This window comes from Solanum dulcamara, chromosome 10 (genome assembly GCF_947179165.1).
Source record: "Solanum dulcamara chromosome 10, daSolDulc1.2, whole genome shotgun sequence".
NCBI classification, from domain to species: domain Eukaryota; kingdom Viridiplantae; phylum Streptophyta; class Magnoliopsida; order Solanales; family Solanaceae; genus Solanum; species Solanum dulcamara.
This window is the reverse complement of record NC_077246.1, coordinates 72,381,765-72,396,825: the sequence shown is the minus strand read 5'-3', so window position 1 is coordinate 72,396,825 and position 15,061 is coordinate 72,381,765. Positions and strand designations below refer to the sequence as shown.

The 15,061-nt window shown below is 32.0% G+C and overlaps 1 protein-coding gene across 3 annotated transcripts; it reads left to right on the top strand.

Moving 5' to 3' along the window:
• Positions 1-4,989: 4,989 nt before the first annotated feature.
• Positions 4,990-11,612, top strand: LOC129871762 (scarecrow-like protein 13). 3 transcript variants are annotated; one of them, XM_055946741.1, is made up of 3 exons: positions 4,990-5,039; positions 6,426-6,494; positions 9,424-11,612. In XM_055946741.1, exon 3 carries the CDS (start codon positions 9,666-9,668, stop codon positions 11,322-11,324), a length of 1,659 nt encoding a protein of 552 aa, XP_055802716.1. In that variant the 5' UTR covers positions 4,990-5,039; positions 6,426-6,494; positions 9,424-9,665; the 3' UTR covers positions 11,325-11,612. The 3 variants fall into 3 exon arrangements, with proteins under 3 accessions (XP_055802716.1, XP_055802717.1, XP_055802718.1); XM_055946742.1 differs by lacking the exon at positions 4,990-5,039 and having other exon boundaries at positions 6,021-6,494; XM_055946743.1 differs by lacking the exons at positions 4,990-5,039; positions 6,426-6,494 and having other exon boundaries at positions 9,677-9,809; positions 9,889-11,612.
• The last annotated feature ends 3,449 nt before the right edge of the window (positions 11,613-15,061 follow it).

The following is a 15,061-nucleotide window of genomic DNA, read 5'->3' as shown; positions in this document are numbered from 1 at the left end:
AAGGAATGGGTTTAGAAACCCATATAAGGTCAAAATGGCATATATCAGTCATATGTTAAGTATAGGAGGGGTGGATAAAAGATCGGAATGCCCTCACTAAAACCGAAAAATGTAGGAAAAAAATACACATAAATCACATTCTAGGAATGCGTTTTCTGAATAAATGGTAAATCGCATTTGATAATTTTTTATGGCTTATTTTCGTGAAAAAGATTTCTGGCCCAATTTTGAAAAACAATTACACTACGGGGGAGCAAGTCAGCAACGTAGACTGGTCGCACACTTCTCTGGAATTGAAATTTTATTCAAAAAATTTATCTTTTGATCCGATTGGCCTAAAATTCAATCGAGACCACTTCCCTACATGATTTTCCCCCGATCAACATTCCAACCTCGGATTGGCCTAAAAAGTTAAGGATAATGTGTTGTGAAAGTGTCTTCCGATAAATTATGCAATTTTCTAATTTTTTTCGTGTGTATTAGACCATGAATATTTTGGTGAACAGACTTCCGATAAATTTTTCTTCGAAACAAATATGGGACCCTCCGTAGGTATTTCAAGGATCATTATGTGCAGCGTCAGCACGATCCACGACACACTCATAACATTTAGGGGCCGCACAAGCGGAATTAGCCAATTTTCTTATTTTTTTCGTGTGTGTTAGCCCATAAATATTTTGGTGAACTGAATTTCAGAAGAAATTTGAAACCATTATGGAACCTTCCGTAGGTGTTGGGGGGATCAGTACGTGCAGGATTGGCACGATCCACAGTGCATTCATAATATTTTTGGAGCCGCACAAGCGGAATTACGTGATTTTCTCATTTTTTTCGTGTGTGTTAGCCCATGAATATTTTGGTGAACTAGTTTCTGGTCGATTTTTCTTCAAATTCGTTATGGGACCCTCCGTAGGTACCCGGGGGATTAGTACGTTCGACATCGATACAATCCACGACGCATTTATAACAGAGGCCATTCAATAGGAATTAGGCGATTTTCTCAGTTTTTCGTGTGTGTTAACCTATGATTTTTTTGGTGATATGACTTTCGGTCTATTTTTTTGTCAAATATTTACAGGACCCTCGGTAACGACCTGAGGGAATAATACGTGTAGCCTCGGCATGATCCATGCCACTTTCTTAGCATTTATGGGTCACTCAACAGAAATTATGCATTTTTTTTCAGTTTTCGTGTATGTTAGCCCATGAATTTTTTGGTGATACGATTTTCGATTAATTATTTTGCAAAACCTTTAAAGGACCCTCCATAACGGCCTGGGGTAACAATACATGTAGCCTCGACAATGATCTACGCTACTTTCTTAGCATTTAGGAGCCACTTAACATGAGTTAGGCGATTTTCTCAATTTTTCGTGTGTTATATAGAGTTTCAGGTGTAAAAGTGTGGATTTCATATGGTAAAAAGAAAAAAGAGGGGGTGTGCTATATTCAAAACTTATGAAATATAGTAAATATCGTAAAGACAAATGTAGTGGAATTGCAAATATGACGATACACAACTTCGTTTGAAAAATATGACACTTAAAGTTGCAGAGCTGGTCGTCTTTCATATCGAGCCATTGAAACGGCGCATCCTGCTTTACACAATACTCATTACTTATTGCCCAAATTATTTTTCGAAACCTAAGATTATATAATAATTAATATAATTTTTCTGATAAAATACTCATATTAACCATTAATTAAAAAGTATATAAAATTTAAAGTGGACAAATAAAAAATAGTACAAAATATAAATGACGGAAGAAAATATGACGTTATTTTCATTTAGAATCAATTAAGAAAATTAAAATTAATTAATAAAAATTAAAGCTAATAAGTAAGAAAATATTATAAAATTAATTATTTATGATTATTAAAAAAAATTATCCACTATTGATGGTATACAAATGGACGATGGACAATAAAGCAACACAAGCAAGCAGACATGTTGCTCATTAGTTGCTGGCTTATTCTCACTTATATATTAGCAGTAAAATTAGATATTCAATGACTTTTGAGTATGTAATAGTTAAACATTGAGATATTGACAGTGATCAAAACAATTTATTTTTCTTAAATTAAATAGATTTGCATGAATATTATGTAAGGTCAGTTATTGACACAATTATATTTACTTGTTACGACATCTTATTTGTCGTTTTTGGTATAAAATTTCAGCATTTGTAGACCTTTTTTTCCATATATATATGTCATACCATAGATGATTTTGTCGTAAAAGACAATGAATTTCTTTCTTTTGATTTTATTCTTGACTGATTAGTTAGTTAAGATTCAATCCTTCTGGAAGATTAAAAAATTGAAGGAATCATTTGATCAGTGGAATAAAATAGATAACGTTATTTCATAGGTTAGGATATTTCATAGATTAGTTATTCCATTTCGTGTATGAAATAACTAATATCATCATTTTAATATAAATAATAAAATAAATAATTTTAAAATTAATTAATACGAAATAAACTAATTTCACAATTTATTTCAAAATTATTATACTTATTCCATTGATCAATGAAAAATATAATTACTTGATATGATCATATAGTGTCAAGTAAAATTTAGAATATGCACAACGTATAATTTTTTTTTCATATATAGATATAGATGTCATACGTTAGATGATTTTGTCCTAAAGATAATGAATCTGCTTTCTTTTGATTTTATTCTTGACTGATTTTGAAGGTCGGTTGATATCATAAATTAAGACATTTTATAGATTAGTTATCCAATCTCATATATGAAATAACTAATATCATCATCTTAGTATAAATAATAAAATAAATAATTTTAAAAGTAATTAATATAAAATAATCTCACAATTTATTTTGAAATTATTATTCTTTATCACACTTATTAAAAATAATATAGTTACTTGATATGATCATGTCAAGTAAAATTTGGAATATGCAAAACTTATAAGCTTTTTCTTTTTTGGCCAATTTTTTTTGGCAATATTAGGCTAGCCTTATCTTGTTGGAGAAAAATTTCCTTATATAAGCATAAACATATTACATCATTAACTTATTTTGGTCCATCAAGTTGATTCGATCCATTTATTGGTAGAATTATTTATTTGATTGCAGACATTTTTGAAGCACTTTATAATAAAGGGAGAAAGAGTCAATATTTTAAAAGAACTTATAGTAAAAATAAAATATAAAATAATAGAGGGCCATATTTTGGTCTTGAAATCAAGAAAATATAGCTCCCCTTTACAGCGACGATAATAACATGATTTATCAACTTATTAAATATGGTAATATATATGTCTTAATTTATGTAATGTTGGGGATTGCAGTTTTACTTAGAAATTTTTGGCCTAGATGATGTATATATGTTTAAGATTTACTTATTATGTTTGAGTAATTATTTATCTAAAATTCAGTAAGTAAATGATCTTTCTTTAATAAGTCCATAAATGATGTGACGTGTGACTCAAGCATACATCATGAGTTCAAATCTTACTACAAATAATCACCTACTTTGATAATTTGTTAAAGTTTAGTTAATTAGAGTCCCAACACACATAAAACATTCAAGGGTGATCTTTGACATTTGTACGAAAATCCTATCGTCCTTAAAACTATTTGCAATAAATTCTTAAAGATTTTTCGATTACTTGAAAAACGTTAATACATGAAAAAATCAAGAAAGGAGAGAAAAAGACATAACCATAAAAGCACACACAATTCGAATATATATATATATATATATATATATATATATATATATATATATATATATATATATATATGCATGAATAAATATTTGCTCTTTCTCTTCTTCATTGGTAAATTGTTGCGTTTAGGGTTTTGGCCTAATGGTAAAATCGTAACTCGTGTTGCGGAGGGCGGAATTACAATTGCATTTAGGGATTCAGTAAAATTTAATAATTTTGGCTCAAATAATGTATTTGTATTAAAAATTTACTTAATATGATTAAATAATTCATCTAAAAAATCAGTAAGCAAATAATATTTTTAATAAACTCATAAATAATGTGATGCATGACTCAAGAATATGTAAATCATACTGTAAATAAATATGATCTCGTCTACTTTCAAAATTTGTAAGAATTAAGTTAATCGAATTCACACATAAATAACATTCAAGTAAAAATACCTGACATTTTGTGTGAACAATAACAAAAACTTAGATTCATTGAATTTAAAATTACGCGTCATAAATTCTTGATTTTTTTTTTTGTTTATATGAAAAACATTAGTACATGGCAAAATCAAGAAAATAGAGGAAAAGGTAGAAGGGTCATTAATTTTTGTTCCTTATAAAAATAATACTTACTCCTTATTATTAATAATATGTGACATCGTTATAATTTGATATAAAATTTAATAAAAAATAATTTTGAAACTTGTGGTGTATTTTAATTTGACACTGCTTCAAACCCCCCCCCCCCCCCCCAACCCCCACAAAAAACGAAAATTAAAAATAAAGAAGAGAGCTATATCTAAGTTAAAATTGGAAATGAAAATCTTTTTTCCTAGTTTCCATAAATTTTAGATATTGTAACATTATAAATTTTTTCATTAAGAATTAAAATAATAATTTAAAATTAAGTTATTTTAGTTATAGAAATGTAATTTTCTTTTGAAACTGACTACCACAAAAATAGTGACACATAAATTGAACGTATAAAATAATTTTTTTAAGGGATATAAGTGCCTTTATATTTTTGTATCAAAATATTATATACAGGACATAAATATTTTTATTTTTACGTATCATAATATGACATGAGATATGTTCAAATATGACTTCAATTATATTAAAAATTAATTCTAAATAATTAAAATTAAGATCAATCCATTTAAAAAGCAAATCACTCAATTTTAGGCTACTCTAAGCATTACATCACAATTACGATGCAATATTTCCCTCTATTTCCAAGTCGTTTTTTTTTCTTTGACTATATAAAGCAAATACCAAAAACTCCCAAATTCTTCGTATTCTCAATCAGCAAAACTCCTCTTCTCTCTGTTTTAACAGAAGACAAAAAGGTTCTATCTTTCATCTTAATTTCTTTAAAAAAAAAAAAGACAACCATTTTTTTGATTAATTCTGTGATGTTGTGGTTACCCTTTTCTGTTTTTATTCATTGGGTGTTATATATTCTAGTTTTCTTGGAAAATTAGTCCTGCTAGGAAGTGTTTTGAGTTTTGTAGAAGTCAAAAAGGTTCCAACTTTCATTTGAATTTTTCAGAAAAAACATGTTCTTGTTTAATCTTTTGATTAATACTATGATGTTCTTGTTACACTCTATACTCAGTTGTTGAATGTTCTTGTTGCTCTTTTCTGTTTTTATTCTTTATTGGGTGTTATATAGTCTAGTTTTCTTGGAAAATTAGTCCTGCTAGGAAGTGTTTTGAGTTTTGCAGAAGACAAAAAGGTTCCAACTTTCATTTGAATTTTTCAGAAAAAACATGTTCTTGTTTAATCTTTTGATTAATACTATGATGTTCTTGTTACACTCTATACTCAGTTGTTGTATGTTCTTGTTGCTCTTTTCTGTTTTTATTCATTGGGTGTTATATAGTCTAGTTTTCTTGGAAAATTAGTCCTGCTAGGAAGTGTTTTGAGTTTTGCAGAAGACAAAAAGGTTCCAACTTTCATTTGAATTTTTCAGAAAAAACATGTTCTTGTTTAATCTTTTGATTAATACTATGATGTTCTTGTTACACTCTATACTCAGTTGTTGAATGTTCTTGTTGCTCTTTTCTGTTTTTATTCATTGGGTGTTATATAGTCTAGTTTTCTTGGAAAATTAGTCCTGCTAGGAAGTGTTTTGAGTTTTGCAGAAGACAAAAAGGTTCCAACTTTCATTTGAATTTTTCAGAAAAAACATGTTCTTGTTTAATCTTTTGATTAATACTATGATGTTCTTGTTACACTCTATACTCAGTTGTTGAATGTTCTTGTTGCTCTTTTCTGTTTTTATTCTTTATTGGGTGTTATATAGTCTAGTTTTCTTGGAAAATTAGGCTTACTAGGAAGTGTTTGAGTTTTGAGTTAGTCTAAGTTATTTCCATTAACTGCTGACTTCTGGTTTGTTTCAATGTGTGTTTAGCAGTAGACAAAAAGGTATCAACTTTCATTTGAATTCTTCAAAAAAACATCTTTTGAATTAATTCTATGATGTTCTTGTTACGCTTGTCTTTCGTAAACAGCCTCTATATGTCCACGAGGTAGGCTAAGATATGCGTACACTCTACACTCTGTTGTTGTAAGTTCTTGTTGCCCTTTTCTGTTTTTATTCTTTATTGGGCGTTATGTAATCTAGTTTTCTTGGAAAATTAGTCTTACTAGCAAGTGTTTGAGTTTTGAATTAGTCTAAGTTGTTTCTATTAACTGCTGACTTCTGGTTTGTTTTAATGTGTGTTTAGCAGAAGGCAAAAAAGGTTCCAAATTTCATCTGATTTCTTCAAGAAAACATCTTTTTAATTATTCTTTTGAAGGTTTGTCATACTATCTGAACTGATTTCTTGTTATCGTTTTTTCGTTTTTTTTTTCCTTTATTGAGTATATACAACTCTGGTTTTCTTGGAAAATTAGTCCTACTGGGAAGTGTTTGATTGTCTGTGGACCTTTGGTTTGTTTAATGTATGGTTTAGGTTTCTGGGGTTGTTAGTCTTTAATGGTTCTTTTAAAGTTATTGCCTTTTAGATATGGAGTCTGTTTCTGTTTTTTCCTTGGAGTTTCGTTGATTCTTGGTATAAGGAAAGAATTAAAGTAGAGTCGTTTAGGTCAACAACATACTCGGTATAATCCCATAAGTGGGGTCTGGAGAGGGTAGAGCATAAGCAGACCTTACCCCTACCTCATAGAGATAGAGAGGTGGTTTCCGATAGACCCTCGGCTTAAAAGAAAAGTAACAACAACCAAATAATGCGAAATGAAAAAACAATATACAATAGAAAGAATAGTAACTACAACAAAATAAGGAGGTGATAACCAAACTTTTAGGTCTTTGTTTCTTTTAAACATAAAACTAGAGCTTTGGTCCTTTGTAATGTGGTCCTATTGGTTTTCCTTTTCTATATTTCAGTTTTCCATTTCTAAGGTAAACAGCTTGTATCTTTCTGTCGTTTGCTAACTTAAGGCTCAATGTTTCATGCTAATTAATCAGTAGAACTGAGTTTTTTTTTCCACATGGTGTTTAGTACCTGCATTGGGATCACGACTAATTCAGATTTGCCCGTGTAAGGTCCATTAAAAAGGAAAGCGCTCCCTACTGGATATTTTTTTTCATACTTGGGGCTCTATCCAAGCCATTTGGTTAAGGGTGCCTATTGAAGGCCGAGGGATCATTATGAGTCAATGATCTGAGTTATCTTTGTAAAGACATTGTTTTGTTTTTATTGTCCATTTTTTTTTTCATTTTTTAGGTGCTGGTTGGGGTTAGAAACTGAAAAATCTTAATCTAAATAGTAAAGAAACTCAATGTAGACCTTGTTAGTTGTGCCAAGCGCGGATTAGGGGTGGGGGTTGAGGATAAACAAACACGTTGATTTATTCCTAGTCAAACTGTTCACTTCTTTTTCGTCGTGTTTCATTTAATTTGTTATGGACTGTATAATGGAAAAACCAGCTAACTACAGTTTCAACGCTTACCTTAGAAAACAAGAAAGACTTTTATTATATGGAGTCTATGTCTCTGTTTTCCTTGGAGTTCAGTTGATTCTTGGTATAAGGAAAGAATTAAAGTAGAGTTTTTTAAGTCTTTGCTTTTTTAATAAAAATAAAGGCAAAAAGGGGCTAATATGTACCACTTTTTAACGAGAGGTATCTCCGCTCTAAGTCACAAATTTGAGGGGTATTTTTGCCCCTTTTCCCAAAAATAAAACTAGAGCTTTGGTCATTTGTACTGGGGTCTTATTGGTTTTCCGTTTCTGTTTGTCTGTTTTCCATTTCTAAGGTAATAAGGTTGTATCTTTCTTATTTTTTCTTTCTGTCGTTTGCTAACTTAGGTTCAATGTTACATGCTAAGTAATCAGTAGAACTGAGTTTTTTTTGTTTTCACCCGGTGTTTGGTACCTGCATTAGGGTCCCAAATTAGTCTGCGTAAGGCCCATTAAAAAGGGAAGCACTAGCGCTCCCTACCATGATATTTTTTCATACTCAATCTGAGCCTTTGGTTAATGGTGCCTGTTGTGGGCCGAGGGATGTTTATGAGTTAATGATCTGAGTTATCTTTGTAGAGAGAAATTGGTTTGAGGTGCTGGTTGGGCTTAGAAACAGAAAAATCTTAATCTTAATAGTAAAGAAAGGGGAAATCAATGCAGACCTTGTTAGTTGTGGAAAGCGAGGGGAAGATCTGTGGGGTGGGGTAGGTGGTAAGGGGGGTTGAAGATAAACAAACACGAAGATTTATTCCAAGTCAAACTGCTCACTTCTTTTTCGTCGTGTTTCATTTAATTTGTTATGGACTGTATAATGAAAAAAACAGCAAGCTACAGTTTCAAAGCTTACCTTAGAAAAGTAGAAAAGACTTTTTTTTTTTATAATTAAGAGGCTGAGTTATGGAAATGGAGCTTGAAGAGCATAGCAAGCCATGCTAGCCTAGGTTGAGGTTTGTTAATTTGTCGATGATCTTGCTGGTTCTTTGTGATTGTGCTTGAATTTGAAGATTTATGTCTTTGTTTAAATATCATCCACTGTTTCTAGTCTATAAAAGGATATTTGATGTTAGGCGTATCATTTTGAACAAAAAATCAGCAATGGGGTTTCTTGTTAGTATTTTTTTCTGTAAGTTGGTAAATCCGCTGCTGCCTTTGTGTTTTGTATCACGTCATTTTGGGAGTTACTGACCTACAATTCTGGTGCATTTGTTGACTTTCTTTGTTCATTTACTAAATGCAGGTAGTTAAATTTAATCCTCAACTAACTCGTCGTTCCTCATTAAGTACTGCAACAACAACTTCTTTGATTAGTCTCCCTTAACATTTTCCCTAATTCTTTCCTATATATGTGTCTTGGTCAAGGGGAGAGTAGCAACGTTTTCATCAGGATGACATGTTTGAAGATTGATGAAACTGTTAGATTTACTGATCTGATATGCATTTTCCATTTCTCGAATGGTTTAGGCCTTGATGAATGATCATACTTTGTATATTACCATTTTTGGGTATATTCTTCTTTTGATTCTATCCTTTCGTACTTTTCCATCAAAACGGTGTGGAATCTTGTTATAACATTTCCTTATTCTGTGTTTTTTTTTTTATGAGCATGAATATCGTCCACAACTTCTTTGACACTGATCAAATTTGCATTGTCTGTAAAAGGAAGGCTTCTTTGTTATATTGTGACAATCTCTTGTGATCTTTAGTATTCGTTTTAAAAGTTCGATCTCACTAAGAATACTGATCATGTTTTACTTCTTGGCAGATTTTGCTGGCTCTGATGATTTCATCGACAGTGTACTGGAGATATCCATTCTAGCTCTAGTGCTTCAGATTCAGCATATTTATTCTCTTCTGAAAGAACCTTTGGTTTTTGAGATGTCATGACTAGTTTTAGTGTAGACATTTTCTGATCAGTGTGTGCATCGTTCACTAAGTGTGCGGTTTAGCAAATTTAATAGGTCTTCCTTTGCCACAGCCCACAGTGAGTGAGTTACTTATCGTCAGATGCAAGCATCTCAGGGACCTCGAAGGTCGTGTAGTGTACATAAATTGTACCATCAGCCGATGCAGCAAGTTCAGCTATACTACACCCCTTCCCGTGCTTTTGACAATAGCATTTATGACGATAGTAGCAGCTCCAGGACACAGGTTTCTTTAAAGACACAGAATGAAAAGTTCTTCACTATGGACTCATTTCCGGCTACTGACTGTGCCATCTACGATGCAGATCCTTCCGTAAGCATCTCTTCCCTCAGGAGTCCTTTCTCTCCTCAATGTTCTCAGTCGTACATGTCTGAGAAACATCGTTTCTATGAGAACACTGGTGGTTCACCTGTAAGTGGGTGTTCAGGAGTTGATGATGGCAACGGAAAGAAGCATGAGCTGAGGGAACTGACTAATAAGTTGTTAAGGCCTGAATCCGATATTGATGACAGCTGCAGTTGCTCCTTAAATGTAGTCTCAAAACATTTTTCCTTGACAAGGCGGAATCAAGTATTGGACGTAGCCTCAAGATTGGACTTGAAAGAGTTGCTTGTTGCCTGTGCTGAAGCAGTAGCTGAAGCTGATATCTCGACTGCAGAAGCTCTGATGAATGTCTTGGAGAAAAGGGTATCGGTTTCTGGGGAACCTATGCAACGATTGAGTGCATACATGTTGGAAGGGCTAAGAGCACGGTTATGGTCCTCCGGGAGTAACATTTACAAAAAACTGAAATGCAACGAACCAACTAGCTCAGAATTGTTGTCCTATATGCAAATTCTCTATCACATAACCCCTTACTTCAAGTTCGCTTATATATCCGCCAATGTTGTCATAGGCGATGCCATGAAGAACGAGAATAGAATCCATATCATTGATTTTCAAATTGCACAGGGAAATCAATGGATGTTCCTCATCCACGATCTGGCTCGTCGGCCTGGTGGTCCGCCATTTCTCCGCATCACAGGCGTTGATGATTCCCAATCAGCTCATGCACGCGGTGGAGGACTTCAGCTAGTTGGCGAAAGGTTAGCAAGCATTGCCAAGTCCTGCGGAGTGCCGTTTGAATTCCATAATGCTGCATTGTCAGGATGTAATGTCAAACTAGAGAACCTAGGAGTTAGACAAGGAGAAAGCCTGGCAGTTACCTTCCCTTTCATGTTGCACCACATGCCAGACGAGAGCGTAAGCACTATGAACCATCGAGACCGCCTATTAAGACTAGTCAAGAGCTTGTCTCCCAAAATCGTGTCTCTAGTTGAACAAGAAATGAACACCAATACCGCCCCTTTCCTTCCAAGGTTCCGTGAAACTCTAGATTACCACAAAGCAATGTTTGAATCAGTTGATGTAGCCCGCCCGAGGGATGACATGCAGCGGATCAGATCAGAGGAGCATTGTATTGCACGGGACGTTGTCAATCTCATAGCATGTGAAGGGGCTGATAGAGTGGAAAGGCATGAACTTTTTGGCAAGTGGAGGTCAAGACTTTTGATGGCTGGATTTACACCATGCCCGTTGAGTCCATTGGCTGGTGAGGCCATCAAGGACATGTTGAAGGAGTATAGCTCAAATTATAGGCTTGCTGAAAGCCAGGGGGCGCTTTATATCGGATGGAAGAACAGAGCTTTAGCAACTTCTTCTGCTTGGCAATTACCTCGTTCGTTGCCTTTGGAATCTTGATATTAGCATTCGGAAGAACAGAAGAAACTAGAGAGTTTCGTTGAAACTTTTTTCTTTTTATAGAGAGGTAAGTCTCTGAAATCTTGAGCTTGTACATCCCAGTGTAGGAAATAGCAAAGGAAATAGTTAAGCTTTATAGTAGACACCATCAACTCAGCTGGCATCTCTAAATCAAACATGAAATTAGCAGAGAATTTTGTTGCAATTGTCAAATTTTACCAAACTTCCAGCTTAACCAGAAGTTGAGCTTGTAATATGTTGTGCCAACTTGTAATGATAAATCTGTTTTGGGCATAAAGTTTCTATCTTATGGTGTTCTTTTAGTTTACATGTTCTCTATGGTTTTCATTTGTCCCTATCGTAGTTGAAAGCTACGTTGCTCGAACTCCAAAAATATTGTCACTCATGTGTAGAGTCTTTTAGAACTGCACTACTTTTGGAGGATCCGGCACACACCTATCGATATTCTTGAAGAGCCTGAGCAACATAAGTTAACTTGCCAGCTTACTTAACCAGGATTTAGAACTTCTGTTGAACTAGTATTCTGCTGTGCTAACTTTGTAATGATAAATCTGCTTTGGGCATCCTCTAAAGTTTCTATCTTATTATTCTTGTTTTTGTTTATATGTTCTCTTTGTTTGTCATTTGTCTTGACCATAGTTGAACACTACGTTGCTCGAACTTTCCAAATATGTTGTTGTGCTTGTGTCGAATCCTTCAAAAATGCGCTGAAGGATTCTATCCTATTGTTCTTGTTTTTGTTTATATGTTCTCTTTGTTTTGTCATTTGTCTTGAGCATAGTTGAAGGCGAACTTTCCAAATATGTCGCTATCTGTGTTGAATCCTCTAAAAATACGCTTCAAACTTTTGAAGCATCTGATACACACATAACGACCTTTTGGAAGAGCTTGAGCAACAAAGGTCGAAGGTATGTACATTAGTGCTATGTCTAAATATTTTGACTAGAGGTCTCGAGTGTGTGAGAGGAAAATATATATTTTGATATCCCGCTTGGTGTATATTATTTGCTTTATGATAATGACTAATTCAGATTTGCACCACGTAAGATTCATTAAAAGGGGAACCATTACTTACTCGAACTTCTGATTTTTATTTTTTAAACATCTAACTCGAACTTCTGATTTTTATTTTTTAAACATCTAACTCGAACTTCTAATTCCATCTCACTGCAATCCTTAGTGAGGTGAGAAAAACATTATAAACTTGGGAGGTTTGTTAAATTAAAATCCTAAAATAGTTGTTGACTTGTGAATTGTGATGTTGCTATTGGAACTGTTCGAAAGTGACTCTTAAGTAGTTGTCATTTGAATTCCTTAACACATATATTTAAATATTTTATGATAGGTTGTAGATTTGCCACTAAATCTCAAATATATAACGTGTCGTAGTTATTGAATTTATAATTAGATATTTATTTATATTTAAAAAAATCTTAAAACAATCATAGGATCTAAGCAAAAGCTATTGTTCATTTAAACATGTGCCTAATACAATAGATCCGCCTTTGCGAGATAACTTTCCGCATCTAACACTATAGATTGCACCTCCAGTATAGCTTTTCTTGTTAATATAATAATTCATCGTGAATTGACTAGATTTACGCGGACTATCATCTATTGCTACTTTCCTCCTATATCCGCTAACGCTAAGGGTGTGTAAAAACCGGATCGATCGATAAATCGAACAGAAAAAAGTGTTATTGGTGTATTGCTATTGGATTAACAGTTATTTAATGATTTGATAAAAATTAATTATTGAGTTATCGGTTTGGTATTGGTTTTATAATATTGAATTATTGGGTAAACTGATGACCCATTAAGACTAATAGTTTACTAGTTTAATTTTTAATTTTTTACTCGTATACAAATATCAAACAAAAAATATTAATATAAATATATAATCAGTTAATTACTATATAATACTATTTAGTATTTAGTATTTAGTATTTTAGTATTTGCCCTTTAGGCTTTGCCGCTTTAGGTTTCGCAGTAAGGATTTGCAAGTTGCTACGATGACGGCTTCAGGATTCGTATATTTATTTTAATTTTTTTTCTTATTGATTAAATCAAAAACCGAACCGTTAAAAATAATAAACCAATAAAACGAAAATCGATAACAAATATCTTATTGGTTTGACTATCGATTTAGCATATTTAGAACCGAAAATTGATAAACCGAATTGATAATATTTAAAATCGAACCACTTAACCGATACACACCCTTAATATCCGCCTTGGGACTGACCGACAATATAAACAAATTCAGATAGTCGATTTCAATCTAGTTAAGGACTAAGACATAATTGTTGTAGTATCTTTCCTCATTAATCCCTTTCTCTTTCTCTTTCGCTTTCTCACCGATATTCAATATCTTTATTAGATTCGATTAAATTTAAATTTGCATTGATAAATTCCATATATGGGGTAGGGCACTCCCTAACACGTTAATCCCTTTCTTGTTGGTTGCATCATCCATGTGATTGTATTAAATCTTTATCCTTTTGGTATTTTTTGCGTAAATTAATCAAGTCTTAATCAATTAATTGTTCCATTCTTTCTGAGAAAAAACAAAAATTCTTTAATATATTATTATTATTATTATATGATGTGACAAGGTGCCACCGTCCAATATTTGAGTTGGGGTTCATCCCTTTCCTCCACATGAAGGAAGCTAAGCCACAAATACTTTTGAATGATTAATTGGCTTAATTTATTCTCATTTTAATTATTGCAATTAATTATCTAAATTTCTCTTTTAAAAAAAAAAACTTTTAAACTTTTAAATATTTCTGAGAAATATTATATAATAACAACATTTTCAGTATAGTCTTATGAGATGAAATTGCGGGGGTGGGGGGGGGGGGAGGCATGAATTGAAATTGTGTTTGAATGTTATTTTTTTCCAAATTGACTTACAATATATTCTTCACAATTTCGTCAATTAAGTAAATAAAAGGGTTATATTTGCTCCTTTATTATTGAAAATTAGTTATTTCGTTTAAAATAATTATCATTTTAAAAATTTGAGGTTAAAATTATCTAACACTAAAAAAGTAATTCTTTTTAATATTATTTACCAAAAACATTTCATAAATGGAAATATTTAATAAATTATACTTTGAATTAATTAATAAATAAATATCTAATAAAATTTAGTTTTGTTGCATAAGGAAAAAACAAAGAAACTGCAGGAGAAAATTTATACTTTGGACCAACAATTGATTTTGAAGGTTCAATGATATCTTTTGGATATAGAAAGAGAAATGAGAGTGATTCATGTGTGAGGAAATATTATTTTAATTATATAATTTTTTCACACAATATTAATATAAAGACAAAAAGTAAAAACATTATGGATGATATGTGTTTATAAATAAAAATGCAAAAACATTATGAGAAGTCATTTTGAAGAAATGATTTCTCTGTTAACTTTTTATAAAAAAATTCATTTTGAGAGTAAAATGTCTTTTCAGAAAGTTATTTGAATTTAGAAATTAAATTCAAGACGTCTGATTATTTTGTAGTATTTAAAAATAAGATAAAATACATTTAAATATCATTTATTTGTGAGTTTTACGCATAATTGTTAGTTATTTTTTTCTACCTAAAATATCAATCACAATCTACACCTCAACAATCAATAATTCTTTTTTTATCTGAACGATAATGATAATTTAGATAGAAAAAAAAAGTAACTAATAATTGAGATCTATTTT

Excerpts from the sequence above, each read along its gene's own strand:
- LOC129871762 (XM_055946741.1), top strand. The coding sequence starts at position 9,666 with ATGCAAGCATCTCAGGGACCTCGAAGGTCGTGTAGTGTACATAAATTG.